The 17,294-nt window shown below is 32.8% G+C and overlaps 1 protein-coding gene across 1 annotated transcript in view; it reads right to left on the bottom strand.

Moving 5' to 3' along the window:
* The window catches only part of LOC132543982 (uncharacterized), a 57,356-nt gene extending 48,611 nt beyond the window's left edge, over positions 1–8,745 (bottom strand). Inside the window, exon 1 of the mRNA XM_060207538.1 lies at positions 8,680–8,745. Coding sequence (XP_060063521.1) covers positions 8,680–8,745 — 66 coding nt within the window. The remainder of the gene's footprint in view (positions 1–8,679) is intronic.
* Positions 8,746–17,294: the final 8,549 nt, after the last annotated feature.

Below are 17,294 nucleotides of genomic sequence, written 5' to 3'. Positions count from 1 at the left end.
AACCACTTTTGGATATATTCATTCCGGATTCTCTTACATTAAACAAAAAATTTGCTTGATTTGTTTTTACCAAAGGCAAAAAAGCCAATTACACTCTCTACAAGACCACTACATTTTACTTGCTTACTAAATTATTTGTCTTTCTCTTTTATAGAAGCTCTGATATTAATTGTATGATTTGTATAACTGTATGCTGTTTATATGAAATAGCTCAAAGTAAGAAAAATTTGAACAGTTGTCGGAGTATATTTACATAGTTGAAGTACTGATCTATTAGAACAGAGTCATTGAGTGTCTATTCAAACCTTTGATGGAGCGATTTATATCAACGATCGACTTTGCAATCGATTTAAACTGACGAGTCAGTAATCGTGTTGAACGTTTAAAGGTATTTTCTGTTTAGACTAGTATTTATTGGAACCGTTGAATGTGTAATGATGTATTTCTAATTTTAGTGTTGATATATTCTAACAGATGCGTTTATGATATAGCATCAGAAATGTTGAGTGATCTACTGGAACTGATGAAGATGTGACTATTAAATAGGCGTGGTTATCATCTGTTCGAACAGATACGAGTGTGATTTATTTGTAACGGTTCAGCGTTGGCTTTGTAAGAACATTGAGTGTGTGATCTGTTAAAAATATTGAGTATATAACCTGTCGTAAGTATAGGATGCGTCATACCTATGACCGATGGAATTTCTAATTTTGGATAAATGTAAAAGTTTTTCTTCCTTGCAAACAAAAAATGACTATATTCAATGTTCTAATATTGATAAATTTAAGGAATATCCTCCATGGGAATATATAACAAATTGGTAGGTAAACAATTGTAATAATCTCACGTGTTTTATGGATTTACTGGTATATAATCCAAACAAGGACAATTGTCCCTGACCATTTAATAGTACCACCTTAATGTCAGTTACCTGTATGTTGACAATAGTTATATCGATTTGGCACGGCCATGTAGCACTATCATCTACATTTAAGTCTGCCTCACTGCTTCACGGTATATCAAACATGTTGACAATTGTATTGATATTTGATGGTGAAGTCTAGTAATCTCAGTCGGGAATTATTACATGACGACGTTACATGAAGTCACCCGAGGATCAATATTCGTTCAAAATACAGATTTCGGCAAACGATATCTGTACTACAGATATCACAGTAATTATTGGTGTTATTATAAGGATGAAACAGTTCGTTTGACTTCAGTGTTTTGGTTTATTATATTATGGCATGCATATGGTTTCAAGCGTGTTAACATAGACATATGGTGCCATCAGTGTATGGTTTCAAGCTAGTTAACATAGACATATGGTGCCATCAGTGTTAACGTAGACATATGGTCCCAACAATGTTAACATAGACATATGGTTTCAACCATCTTAACATAGACATATGGTTTCAAACGTGTTGACATAGACATATGGTTTCAACCATGTTAACTTAGACATATGGTTTCAAGCGTGTTAACATAGACATATGGTGCCATCAGTTTTAACAAAGACATATAGTCCCAACAATGTTAACATCGACATATGGTATAATCAGTGTTAACATAGACATATGGTGCCACCAGTGTTAACATAGACATATGGTCCTAACAATGTTAACATCGACATGTGGTATCATCAGTGTTAGCATAGACATATGGTGCCATCAGTGTTAACATAGACATATGGTGCCATCAGTGTTAACATAGACATGTGGTCCCAGCAATGTTAACATAGACATATGATCTCATCAGTATTAACATAGACATATGGTGCCATCAGTGTTAACATAGACATATGTTGCCATCAGTGTTAACATAGACATATGGTCCCAACAATGTTAACATAGACTTATGGTCCCAGCAGTGTTAATTTAAGGATGGATAAATGTAATGTTTAGATTATAAGGTATAAACCTCAGATGATCCTGGAGACGACTTTCATATGAACTTCTTCGCAGTATATACAGTTTGTTTCAAGTCCCTCAAACGTTAATAATCATAAACATCAGCGTATTTAATCTTTTCATGTATATTTAGTAAGATTTTGAAACCTTTCTCATAAGTTCTTTATAAAAATTGGACTTATGCAAGTCTACCACAGAACTTGCCGAAACATGCATCGTACTTCTTATATATTTTTAAACTTTTATTTGTAACACAACCTAAGTCATGAAAGGCAATGTATATGAATAAATACGGCCAGTTTTACAAAGTAAATAAAATAAAAATAAACAAAGTCTCGTGGTCGATGGAGCTACAGACGGTAACGAAATTCCTTTGAAAGTGATGCATTTGGTTTCTCCTTCGCGCTTTCAAAATGGAGAGAGCAGTTGTTAAACTTTGAAATTGACATACAACTGTAAATCTAGCCATACTACAAATAGTTTTTGGAGCAAAGGCAGATTATTCCAGCTTTTAAGATGACAGATTATATATTTACAATTGAAAAGTTCATTGAAAAATATCCCCTGTTCATCTTGGTAGGTATATTAAGTTCAATGGAAATACAAATATATATGCATATCTTATTTTGTCATTGTTAACACAGACATAAGGGTTTTGAAATATTATTGTTCAAAATTCACAAACGCACACTCATATCCATATAAACAAACAAAAACAAGACACTAACACATGTATATTGATCTGGGCACTGCCTTTACCATTTGATTTCGTTTTTCGTTTCTTAGCAAAATATGAACGGGAAACATGTTAACTTTCTTTAGATAAAAAAAGTCGCTGATGTAACAAAGTTTGACTTCTTGATAGAAAAAAAGCATTTGTGTTCTCCATTTGATTAACGAGTTTGATTAAGCCTTAAAACTGAACTAGAATTGTTTATTCTCGCTCCGGGTTGAATAATCTATAAACTTTGTTATAATGAACACTGAAACTCTGAAGTTTGCAGCAGAAAATCGATACAACGTATAATTGCTCACATCTCAGCTGTAGGCTAGACATGTAATCAGAGGTTACGATCAAGTAATGGTTCACTCATTATACTTGCAATGGGCAACCTGATGAAACGTACAATATTGCTGATATCAATACTGGAAGTGAGTGTTAAATGTAAAAGGTTCATTTTGATTCATAACATAAATGTGAAAAAAAAATAAAAATAAATAAATAATAGATCGTGATTATTTATCAAAGACAAAACAAAGAAAAATTATAAGAAAAGAAAAAAACGTGCAAAGGCTATGACGCAGATTTTTTACGAGGAAGTTTTTATCATAGAATTATTATATTATTTATTATAGAATCGAAAGTTATTGTCTTTTTCTATGGTCTATTTCTTCAAATGCGATAAAAACTTTTATAATTAAACCCCTAAGTTAAGGATTTTTCTTCATAGCTGAAGGGACTTGGCTTAGAAGGTGTGGAAAGATAACCAACAGTAGTTTTACTATTACTTATGTTTACAATGGTTAGCATGGTCACTTAAGATAAAATTTTATAACGGTATCCAGTTCATATTTAGATTATCTCTGATTGGTTATAAACCATCTCATACACAGTACACATTAGGATGGACAGAAAATCTGTGTTGGAATATTCTTTACAGTAGAACTAAGCTATATGTTAGTTACAACCCCAATGGAAACCGGAAATTGTTTTTAGCTCCACCTTAATATTACAGAAAGCATACGAGGTATCACGTCACATTATAACAGCACTGCAGGGTGATAGAAATTGATAGGACATGATTGGCATTTAAGGTGTGTTTTCATGTAAATAGTATTGATCATTCCCAATATAATCATGCCAGACAATTCTCGTCACACCCATACCCATGTTACTGAATTAGCTATCAGAACAGTTGAATTTCCATAGTTATTCATGTGTTTTTATTTATAGGTCAGGGAGGACAATGTGTTGTAGGACAAGTGCCAATTGATTACTGTGAAACCTGTGATATGGAGCCATTCAACACTAAAATATACATATATGAAAGTCGATATGTTTGTTGTTATCAAATTAATTCGAGGTTATGTATCCCGAGTAACAGTAGTCGTTTAAACACTATTAAGAATACACATCTTGTTTGTCTATTCAAGTTATTCTTAACCGTTATTGATGTTATATACTTGAATTTAATTACCTTACTACGTTATGAAGAGACAAGAATATGTATCAATGAACATAAAAACGCTCTACAGTTTGTCTATAGTAAAGGCTTTGTTTTCGTTTCATGACTTCATAATATCAAAATTAAGGCATTTAAAGTGTTTTTTTAAACTATCATCCCTCTAGCAAACTATTTTATAAGAGAAATATCCAGTGTATTAGGACGTCATTTTAAGGGATATAAGAAACTCCCACTTTAAACAGCATTTATTAGTATGCTGTTACTTTGAAATAAATTAGTAATATTTTGTTGTTCTCTTGTGTGTTTTTTGTATAATCTTGTTTAAAATAATGAAATATCGCTCTACCAAAACTACATTGGGTTATTGTTTCACAGTTTGTCGCTTTCGGTATTTGTTCAATATCTTGAAACCTTATTTTCGGTTTCTCTGTGCGGATGTTTTTTCCTATGTTAGTAACCTTTACATAGCAAGTGTACTGAATATTTATTGTCCCTCGCCTAAACGTGTGAATAATTTAGGTCTTACTGACAGGATACTTATCTTTATGTGTTCTAATGCTGTTAACGCTTAGAGCAGATACCAATGTACTTAATAACCTTGAAAGTCGTTTCTATTTATGTATTATGGTACGCAACATGGCCGTTGACTTTACTAAACGGCAGTCTACATTCACTGAAGATAAATGTCAAAAGTGATCCAATAGGGGATTTAAGTATTGAATTTCTTAAAGAAACAGGTTATTATCCTCATTTTGTTGGCAAATAAGAAGCAAAATTAGCAGAAGACGAGTTTTGATAATGAAATTTATGTAAATAGAATAATAAAATTACAGGCCAGGATATACAATTGGCGTCATTAAGTTTATAATTTCAATTTGTAACCGAATTGACAGTCTGTAATAATTTTAAAAAATTTATCGATAATGAAAACAATATAAAACAATACTTCTACAGCCTGAACTCACTCAAATGTCTACAATAGATGTTAATACTCCATAAACTGTCAATGATACACCTACAAACGCTGTATACAGTGTTGGTATATTAAACGATACACGTGTAATAATTAAACACAGCGTTGGTATATTAAATGATACACGTACAAAAACTAAATACAGCGTTGTATATTAAAGGATACAAGTACAAAAGCTATATACAGCGTTGCATATTAAATGATACAAGTACAAAAACTATATACAGCGTTGTATATTAAATGATACACGTACAAAAACTATATACAGCGTTGGTATATTAAATGACACAAGTACAAAAACTACATACAGCGTTGTATATTAAATGATACAAGTACAAAAACTATATACAGCGTTGTTTATAAATGACACAAGTACAAAAACTATATACAGCGTTGTATATTAAATGATACACGTACAAAAACTAAATACAGCGTTGTATATTAAATGATACACGTACAAAAACTACATAGAGCGTTGTTTATTAAATGATACACGTACAAAAACTACATAGAGCGTTGTTTATAAATGATACACGTACAAAAACTATATACAGCGTTGTATATTAAATGATACACTTACAAAAACTATATACAGCGTTGTATATTAAATGATACACGTACAAAAACTATATACAGCGTTGCATATTAAATGATACAAGTACAAAAACTATATACAGCGTTGTATATTAAATGATACACGTACAAAAACTAAATACAGCGTTGGTATATTAAATGATACAAAAACTAAATAGCAATATACAGCACTGTTATATACATGCGGTACACGTACAAACACTAAAAACAGCGCAAATTTGTATCATCTTTCAACGATAAAAAATACCAAAAATAAATACGGCACTGTAATATCAATCAACGATGCACGATCAAAACTAAATACAGCGCTATTATCTGTCAATAATACACGTACCAAAACTAAATACAGCGCTGTAATATCAATCAACGATACACGACAAAAACTTAATACAGCGCTGTAATATCAATCAACGATACACGACAAAAACTTAATACAGCGCTTCAATATCAATCAACGATACACGTACCAAAACTAAATACAGTGCTGTAATATCAATCAACGATAAACGATCAATAATAAATATAGCGCTGTAATATCAATCAACGATACACGATCAATAATAAATACAGCGCTGTAATATCAATCAACGATACACGATCAAAACTAAATACAGCGCTGTAATATCAATCAACGATACACGACAAAAACTAAATACAGCGCTATTATCTGTCAATAATACACGTACCAAAACTAAATACAGCGCTGTAATACCAATCAACGATACACGTTCCAAAACTAAATACAGCGCTATTATCTGTCAACGATACACGTACCAAAAATAAATACAGCGCTGTAATATCAATCAACGATAAACGATCAAAACTAAATACAGCGCTGTAATATCAATCAACGATACAGTTCCAAAACTAAATACAGCGCTGTAATATCAATCAACGATACACGACAAAAACTAAATACAGCGCTATTATCTGTCAATAATACACGTACCAAAACTAAATACAGCGCTGTAATATCAATCAACGATACACGATCAAAACTAAATACAGCGCTATTATCTGTCAACGATACACGTACCAAAAATAAATACAGCGCTGTAATATCAATCAACGATACACGTTCCAAAACTAAATACAGCGCTTCAATATCAATCAACGATACACGTTCCAAAACTAAATACAGCGCTATTATCTGTCAATAATACACGTACCAAAACTAAATACAGCGCTGTAATATCAATCAACGATACACGATCAAAACTAAATACAGCGCTATTATCTGTCAACGATACACTTACCAAAACTAAATACAGCGCTATTATCTGTCAACGATACACGTACCAAAAATAAATACAGCGCTGTAATATCAATCAACGATACACGATCAAAACTAAATACAGCGCTGTAATATCAATCAACGATACACGTACCAAAACTAAATACAGCGCTGTAATATCTATCAACGATACACGTTCCAAAATAAATACAGCGCTATTATCTGTCAACGATACACGACCAAAACTAAATACAGTGCTGTAATATCAATCAACGATACACGTACCAAAACTAAATACAGCGCTATTATCTATCAATGATACACGTACCAAAATTAATACAGCGCTGTAATATCAATCAACGATACACGATCAAAACTAAATACAGCGCTATTATCTGTCAACGATATCTGTACACGTACAAAAGCTGATTTTCTGGTTAGATGTAAGTCATTAACAGCAAAATAATGTCGACAACCAAACAATTAAAAAAAATATACCTATGTTTTTTTCATCTTTAACCATGGAAGGACATAATATGACTATATCTTCCAAAAGAAAAAACGTCTACTTGTTCATCGTCGACAACAAGCAAGTGACGAGACTATTAACTGGTGTTTCAGCAAAGATGAGAACAAAACGATACAAATAAGATCAAACCAAGTCAATATATGAAAGAACCAGTGCAAAATATGAGCAAATCATGAATAAAACAGGACAAAAAATATTAAGAACCGCATGGCAAAATTGAGAACAAAAACAAGGGCGTAATCCAGAGAAAATATGAAAAAGGAACAAAGTATGATAAAACAAGGGCAAATTGTGAAGAACGCCAGGGCAAACTGTGAACAACACCAGGGCAAAACTGAACAAACCCCGGGGAATTTTTAACGGAGAGAACTAAATTGCCAAGGAGAACAAAAATAAAGGTTAATGTTCGGAAAGAATAGGAATACCAGTATAAATGTCACATTCCAGAGAGACTGCATAAATACATTTACAAAAACGAGTGAAACATACCTTCAGTAATCGTCAGTAAGTGTATTACTTATGTGAATATCCGAAGGAGAAAAATACTGAGAAAGGAAAAGATTCCTCGGACCCAGATATGATTTATTGTTTTTGAAAAGTTGGATTAGATATCACTATTTATTGTCAGCAACTGTTCGATTGTTTAATGTTCTTTTCTTTTGTTTACGCCCGATAAACAACACTTAAAACATGTAAGTTATTTGATAATAAATACATCATGGTTTGACCATATCATTAAAATCTAACTGAAACAAGAACATTAATAAGCAAACATCGTTTCTTAGTTAAATGTATTGATTAAAGTGTTTTTAGTCATTAAATTTGATTAAAAAAATATAAATTTCCTCGTCATCCCAAAGCTCCCATTTATAATACTGAAGTATAGTGTTGGCATCGCAGTCACTTTTCATTGCCTTTCGTATTGTTACATTATGATTTGAAAACCAAAGTAGAATTAAAACGGTAAGGAAGGAGAAAAAGACAATAATTGATGGAATAGTGATTTAGCTAGACCATGCGACAAACATACAATCAGTTGTTCCTCTGAGATCAATTTAGTTAATTTTTAATCTCAAGTATTGCAGAGTATGGTAATTATGAGTTCTACCACACTGCAATAAAGAGGGTACCAAATAGAAGATCATATACTCACCAAAAGGAGGAGATAGTGATGGTTAGTAAACTCCATACCGTGGTATCGTGTGTGGGTCAACACTTACGTCGAGATATACCTGGTCGGTATCGACACGCACCTGCGCCCCGGGCCAGCCAATCAGACGATGGTGTCGCTTTATATAAACAGGACGCTGTAGAATCATTCTTGTTTTAGACTATTGTCACAACATTGATCGTGACGTCGATGCATAATTCATTTTGAAAAGGAAAGTAATAGACTAATGATAATCAATGAACTATCATCGTATAAAAAAATAACGATAGATACACATGTAGATTTATGTAGATAAGTGCATTGTGTTGAGATATTTGGTCAGAATTAAAGTACAGAACGTATACCCATGACATTACTGATGCCATCAATTCACATGTTCGTCACGTGGTATTTGTGTTCGATGTCGGCTTTAACAGTATAGACACATATTGATTCCAAACCAATGTGTAAGGTCGTACACTGGGTATAAAGGTATACCAACACCATGGTTTTAGAGCACATGTATTTAAATTTTCTACATCCTAGCCAAGCACAGCAGGTTATTCGTGCCAACAGTCTAATAATGTTTATGATTTGTAAATGTAATACCTAGTCAATTAATAACAGGATGTGCAGTACATTATTATATATCCCTGTCAATAACGAGCAATAAATACAAGCTTAAAGCCAACAAAAGACAACACCCGAGACTAAAAACACTAATAAATAACAAATTATCATAAATTCTGACGTGTTGACAGGATGAATGTGGACCCATAACGATTTTTCTGCCTAAGCTACAAAACACGAAGGTATTTAATTGGAGTTTAAAGACGACGATATCCACGGACGATGGGGTCAATCTAGGCCATTTTTGTGTCATTATACTAAAATTCAATAAGTATTACACATAAGCCTGGAAATACTACCGTTTATCACAATGACATTGGAAAAAGGTCAGTTATTTCCTTGTCTATTTAATATTATTTTGTGGGATAAAATGAAAGAATGAAGTTATAAGATGAAATGATCTTTAGTATGTCTCTACTTGCGATAGAATTCACAGCGTTGAAAGAAGTTGTTTTGAAAGAGGTAAAGATATCATATTCCCCAAATTGTATAGTCTCCTACGATTATACAGTTCCTGAGTCCCAATAGACGTACGAGTTATTACGTGAGAAATTTAGTTTGGTTTATTGGTGCTATAAGTCTTATTGATAATCAGGGTCATTTAAGGATGTGCCAGATAGTGGTGAAGTTCCCGGAGAAAAAAAAAGCACCGACTGCCCCAAGTAGGACTCGAACCCGCGACCCAGAGGTGGAGGGCTAATGATAGTAATGACGTCAACAAGAAAGATATACTTTTCTAACTCCTTTAGGTGTGAACTGCATCTGATAATTAAAATTTTAAGAAATTAAGACAGGAAAAAACATCGTACATCTTATCTAACCAACATACAAATATACGGCTAATAGAATGCATCGTCTTTATAGTCACTACAAGTGTTCATAACAGAAATAAACGTGCTGTCGTAATCAAGATAAATAGAATAGCACCCGTTCAAACCAGGAATAACCGTAACATTATAGCTTCTCGTGTCATCTTTTAATAGGAACTGACTGAAAAAGTATAGACATAAATATTAACTTGAATACTGATATAAAAGTGTAAACTCTCGCATTTTTTAAAATGATTACATTATTTTACAATGTACCTTTTTGTACGTTTAACACAAAATTGCGCCTATTTCATTGGAAAGTGATGTTGCTCTCAGTAAGAGTTCACGAAACTTTGTGTCTAGTCGTTCTTCGGGAATTGCTTACGTTTTCGCGTTTTGGAGAGGACTGCGATTTTCAGAACAGAATAACCACGGAAATTATAAATGGACGTCGATCCTATCCGAAAGGGACGACATTTTGCTAGTAGCTGATTCTACATTTGGAATTTGGACTAATGTACAGTTATAACGGTTGGTAGACTATATGTAGAAATGGCAATACAGGAGCATATGTAAGTTGTACAGTCACGAGCAATAAAATTAAAACGTGTGCTGTATAAACAGATGTGTTCAAAACACGAAGGTTTCGCGAACACATGCATTATGGAGGGTGTCGTTTGAGAAGTAAAAAACGCTTTACTTTCCAAAATGTCTGGTCTTAGTCTCTGTGTATACAAGTTTCTGAATACATCTTTCTTCTCTTAATACCTTGCTTTTTTGTGTCGATTTTTAGATTAGTTGGATTGATATGGAGGCATTTTGGTGTCGTCTTCCTGTGTTTATGGTGTACATAGTGTTAATTTGGTTACCATAGAAGGCAGCAACTTTGTACCCACTACACATGATGATGCATGTGTTTGAGATGCAGAACATAACGGTAGGTTGTTTCATACAAACGTACAAAGTAGGCAAATATAATTACATGTACGCAAAGACATAAACAATTAGAAAAAGGAAGCCAAAGATATATGGAAAAGTTGTCGGGTGACACATATCAAATTTCAGCAGTGGAAATTGGAAAAACAAGGCAACTTCCGAACATTGTACAAACATAAAATACCTCTTTATATATTTAAAGAGAAAATCATCTTCAACCTTCGATTTTTTTGTTAAAATTTCTATGACATTATGATCATCTGTCGTAGTATAAATTGCTAGTACATTTTCCCCTGCCATTTTACACAATAATTGCTTGCATTATTTTATGCATATACTTTTGTAACTTAAGTATTTATGAAGACTAGCCACCGTTAATCTAAACAGCTGATCAATGTTCTGCTAAGGCAAATTGTTTCTGAGCATTTTTTTAATCTGCAACGAAATGATGATTTGGTACGTGAAGACAATAGACATTTCTTCCGGCTTACGAAGCGACGAGAGTGGAGCCCACAGGAATGTCTGTCTTATCAGATATATCCTCCTCGTAATGACACGAACGTCAGGTATTAGCCGGTGAATCAGCATTACTTTGCTGAAGAATTCATACCAAAGAACGATAAAAAAGGAGTTGAGACAGAATAACTACAATATTTGCCAGTTATACACCGTTATAACAATGACTAGTCCTTCCCAGCTGAAATAATACAATAGATTTCTATCTCCCCAATTGAAATTATTTTTAAATATTTTGTATACTCTTCAATTGTCCATTCTCTGCACTGTTTTAAATCTGAGAAATGTGAGAACATTTTTTTTCCTGTTGAATATTTTACAGGTACAGGCCCCAGTCCTTTTGCGGTGTAAGGGTAAGACTTGAGAAATCACCATCGTAATATTTCTTCCTTCAAGTAAAACAAAACAGTGTGTATGTTCTCCACATTTTTATGAGCCCATTTGGCTACCGAACATGGTGTATCTTTTTCTTCTCTTCTTTATAAGCTTTCTCACTCGAAAGTGTCTCATATCGTTTAGCGGCCATACTTGTAACGGATGCTACTAGACTTGACTGGGATTAGATATGCTCCCTTCTCGACGCTCAGTACTGAACGGGATGTTAAAAAGAAGCGTAACTTGACCGTTGTTGTGTTTGTTAAATGGATCGGGAAGAATTGCATGCCAATTTTCCTCCGCTTAAACAATTCAATCTATTCAAACCTACTCTACAATTGGAAAATATGAAAATATAAAGTAGCTACACATCAACGTCACATATAATTTTAATGGACTTTACAACATTATATCTGGAATGTTTTCCTTTATCTATAGTACCGATGCTAATTGTTTAAATAATTATTCTATCTGTAAACAATGTTAAATCAATGAAGTATGACTGGATCATTCTCATGTTATATAGTTATACAGCAGTCTTAACATAAAATGGTTTCATAAACAGTATTAGTATTTCTTTTCAATCTTCTTCAAACACAGTTATACGAATTTATACAGTTAACTGCAAAACATCAAGACTAAACTCAATAAGAATTAAGAGGAATGATATAAAAGTATGCTCCCGATAAAAAGGGTATTATTATTTACAGTAACATTAACGAAAATCAGTCAATAAGGTAAATAAATCTTGTCATTTCTGCTTGTCATATACATAATATGTCTTTAAAATTGTGTACAAGTTGGAGTACAATTGAACTGATAAACAAATATATTATCACAATGGTCCAACCTTGTTTATTAGCTTACGACGGTTTTTCTGTATTGTAGTTTTGTTATTATTTATTTAAGTTTCGATTACAAAGAGTGTTACGCGTGACCTGCTATATAGAACAAGAAGTCACTGAACCGTACCATTTCTGATAATAGTTGTTTGTAAAGAACCTGACAAATATCTAGGTGTACTGTTGTGCCAGTAGAATACATTTTAATGTAATGGATCAGTTTTATGTTCTTATTGCTGTTCTGTATGGTATAACGTTAGAGCCAAGGGAGTTAATCAGTAGGCTAAATCTGTCCAGTGTTTAAAACAAGAGAACATGTAATGCAAATATTATAGTTTCAAAAAACGTAAAGCTTCATTTCCAAAACAAATCATTATCCAAACGGAATCACGGTTAGGAACTCTATTCCCTTCGGTGTTAAATCGGTCTCGTTAAACACATTTTTAAGATTATATTAAAATTTTATTTAGAAACATCACACACAGACAGTAGATCCTTTACTTAGTGGAAAAGGAACCACAGAAATCCAGCCAGGCTTGTTTTTTTTCTCTTATATCTGAAAATTTAGCTTCTTCCGTTGACAGCTTACAATAAAATTTCATGATTTTAAGAAAGGTAAAGGTTTTTTTTTTTAATTTAATAATTCCCCTATTGTATTGCCAGGAATATTGGAAATAATCAGGAATTTGATCGAAAGTGTTGAGCTTCAATATTGTCTTCATATATTCAACCGAAATCCTCTTTTGATTCCAGATAGTTTAATACAGTTTATGATTAATAATCAGAAGTTTTTAGGAACTTTGTTGATGGAAATAAGAGGCAAAACCAATTCATATGCATCCAATAAAAACCGAGCAGAACCCAAAGAAAATGAAATTAACTTAAGAGTGCGATATAAGTATTAGCAGCCAGGTAGGTGTTACTGGCAAAAATAAAAGAATTAGAGGTATACGTATGAAAAATTAAAGGAAGTATTATAAGAGAGAGAGAGAGAGAGAGAGAGAGAGAGAGAGAGAGAGAGAGAGAGAGAGTGAGAGAGAGAGAGAGAGAGAGAGAGAGAGAGAGAGAGAGAGAGAGAGAGAGAGAGAGAGAGAGAGAGAGAGAGAGAGAGAGAGAGAGAGAGAGAGAGAGAGAGAGAGAGAGAGAGAGAGAGAGAGAGAGAGAGAGAGAGAGAGAGAGAGAGAGAGAGAGAGAGAGAAATCCACATCTTATTTTCCAAGCCTTGAAAACCGAAATTTTATTCGAAGCATAATCCCTTAGCTTCAGGAACACGATGAAACTACATATCACCAAACAAGGAGATATTTTACGTGAAATACATTTATTTTATGAAAATTTATATAAATTTAGTGATGTAAAGGATCGTAATTTGGACCATTTTCTTCGGGATTGTAATGTTCCAAAGTTAGATATAACTTGGACTTCTAGCCTTCAAGGAGAGCTATCAATAGACGAGGAAAGTAAGGTTCTAAAACATATTAAGAACAATAATAGTAATATGTCTTGTTTGATTCTGTTTCATAGGTATTTTATGAAAATGTTTTGAATTATTTAGATTTTGGAAATGATGTCAAAAGATTAGTTAAAACACTTCATTCTAATGTTAATTCATCAATAAACAGGGTGGTAATATCCCTGCTCTTATCATCATCCAACGTGGATGTCGTAAAGGCGACCCCATTGCTTGGAACACTTGCAGCAAAACTGAGAAGAAATGAAAATATTAAGACAAATCAAGTGGAAAATGCACCTATGTTGAATTTACAGTATGTAGATGATACTGGGTTAGTGCTAGATGGTTCTCAAATATCTTTAAGGGAGTCTGTTAATGAAATTAAATGGTTTTTCAAAAATCTCGGAACTTAACATAATATGGACAAATGTTGTATTGTTTGAAAGTAAAAGGCACAGCAAAGACACTTTTTTTTTACCTGAATACAGTGGGGAAAACTAGTTCACTTTTTCAGGAATTGACTTTTCTGATGACTTTACTGAAATCCCTAAATTGAATTATGTTAAAAAAATAAGTTAATCTCAAATCTTCAATTAATGCATGGAAAAAGTAGACTTTGACTCCTAATGTCAAAAATAAATGTCATAATATCCTTTGTTGAAACCTCAGCTCAGCTACTTGATTATTACTTCACCAAACTCTATTGATTGATTGATTGATTGATGATGATTGATGATGATGATGATGATGATGATGATGATGATTAATTTATTAATTGATTTCTTAATGGATGATGATGATGATGATGATGATGATGATGATGATGATGATGATGATGATGATTAATTGATTAATTGATTTCTTAATGGATGATGATGATGATGATGATGATGATGATGATGATGATGATTAATTGATTAATTGATTTCTTAATGGATGATGATGATGATGATGATGATGATGATGATGATGATGATGATGATGATGATGATGTGTAAATGATAATTGGTTTGTATATCTATCTTGGTATTGTTATAGGGGCTTTCTGGAGCTAATCTTGGCTATATCTGATACAGATTAAAATAACATTGTAGCTTTTTTTACTAAAAGTAAATCAAATCAAACCAAATTGTGTCACGAACATTTCGCTTTTATTTTCAGGAAAAGAAACAAATTAAATAAACAATGGTTTTGGTCTTCATTGCGTAAAAGATACGCAGAAACACATATGTTAAAACGGACAGTGAGTTTATCCATAGAACCCCTCAGTTTCAGGGAAACAAGAATATACTCAAAGATACAGTAATCAAATCCTTATATCCTCAAAGATACAGTAACCATACCCTGATATACTCAAGATACAGTAACCAAATCCTGATATACTCAAAGATACAGTAACCAAACCCTGATATACTCAAAGATACAGTAACCAAATCCTGATATCCTCAAAGATACAGTAACCAAACCCTGATATACTCAAAGATACAGTAACCAAATCCTGATATACTCAAAGATACAGTAACCAAATCCTGATATACTCAAAGATACAGTAACCAAACCCTGATATACTCAAAGATACAGTAACCAAACCCTGATATACTCAAAGATACAGTAACCAAACCCTGATATACTCAAAGATACAGTAACCAAACCCTGATATCCTCAAAGATACAGTTACCAAAACCTGATATACTCAAAGATACAGTAACCAAAACCTGATATACTCAAAGATACAGTAACCAAACCCTGATATACTCAAAGATACAGTAACCAAATCCTGATATACTCAAAGATACAGTAACCAAACCCTGATATACTCAAAGATACAGTAACCAAACCCTGATATACTCAAAGATACAGTAACCAAATCCTGATATACTCAAAGATACAGTAACCAAATCCTGATATACTCAAAGATACAGTAACCAAACCCTGATATACTCAAAGATACAGCAACCAAATCCTGATATACTCAAAGATACAGTAACCAAACCCTGATATACTCAAAGATACAGTAACCAAACCCTGATATACTCAAAGATACAGTTACCAAACCCTGATATCCTCAAAGATACAGTTACCAAATCCTGATATACTCAAAGATACAGTTACCAAACCCTGATATACTCAAAGATACAGTAACCAAATCCTGATATACTCAAAGATACAGTAACCAAACCCTGATATACTCAAAGATACAGTAACCAAACCCTGATATACTCAAAGATACAGTAACCAAATCCTGATATACTCAAAGATACAGTAACCAAACCCTGATATACTCAAAGATACAGTTACCAAATCCTGATATACTCAAAGATACAGTAACCAAACCCTGATATACTCAAAGATACAGTAACCAAATCCTGATATACTCAAAGATACAGCAATCATTAAGAATCAGAATGAGATGTTCAAACGGAAGACATTTAAGTTATTATATCCTGTGATAATGACAAGAACACGTACAGAACCTATATCTTGACCAAAACAGAGCACGTCCATAATTCAGAAACCTGCAATGTAAATGTAATTATAACAATGCTGTTTGTAAATGTTAAGATTCGCGGTGATGAAGAGATTAACTACAAGGTGTCTTCAACCTAAAAATTGTATGAACAAGACTGGAAACCTGAATAATCTCGGCACCAGCCACACGTAATACGATAGTCGTGTTGTGTTTATAACAACCCAACTCATAGAAACTTATTCAGTCGTTATACTCATCCAGCCATGATGTAGATAACTATGGGTGAACGGTAACAAAGCCATAAAATGTGGCGATCCAGAACGATAGTGCAGGACTAATTAATTTATATCGCACAATCGTCATTCCTGTGTTAGGATTATCATTATTTTTTTATTATCTATTAATATTTATTTCTATCAAATCCGTATTGAACACAAATAGTGAAATAACTTACAGTGTTGTTGCTGGTCGTAGATTATCAATACTGTAATACAAATAAATCAATTATAAAACACAACTTTGAGATATAGAAAACGGATTGAAAGTGTTCGAAATAAGAGAGAAAATTTATTAGTTATAAAATATAAATAATACAATAATGATAATACAATATGTAAGAAAAGTAGGATACAAATAAAATATAAAAAAGATAATTTCGATTTTGGAAACAACAACAACAGAAGCATA

This window comes from Ylistrum balloti, unplaced genomic scaffold (assembly GCF_031769215.1).
Source record: "Ylistrum balloti isolate Yb309-2 unplaced genomic scaffold, AGI_CSIRO_Ybal_v1 Utg369772, whole genome shotgun sequence".
NCBI classification, from domain to species: Eukaryota; Metazoa; Mollusca; class Bivalvia; order Pectinida; family Pectinidae; genus Ylistrum; species Ylistrum balloti.
This window is presented reverse-complemented; position numbering and strand designations above follow the sequence as displayed.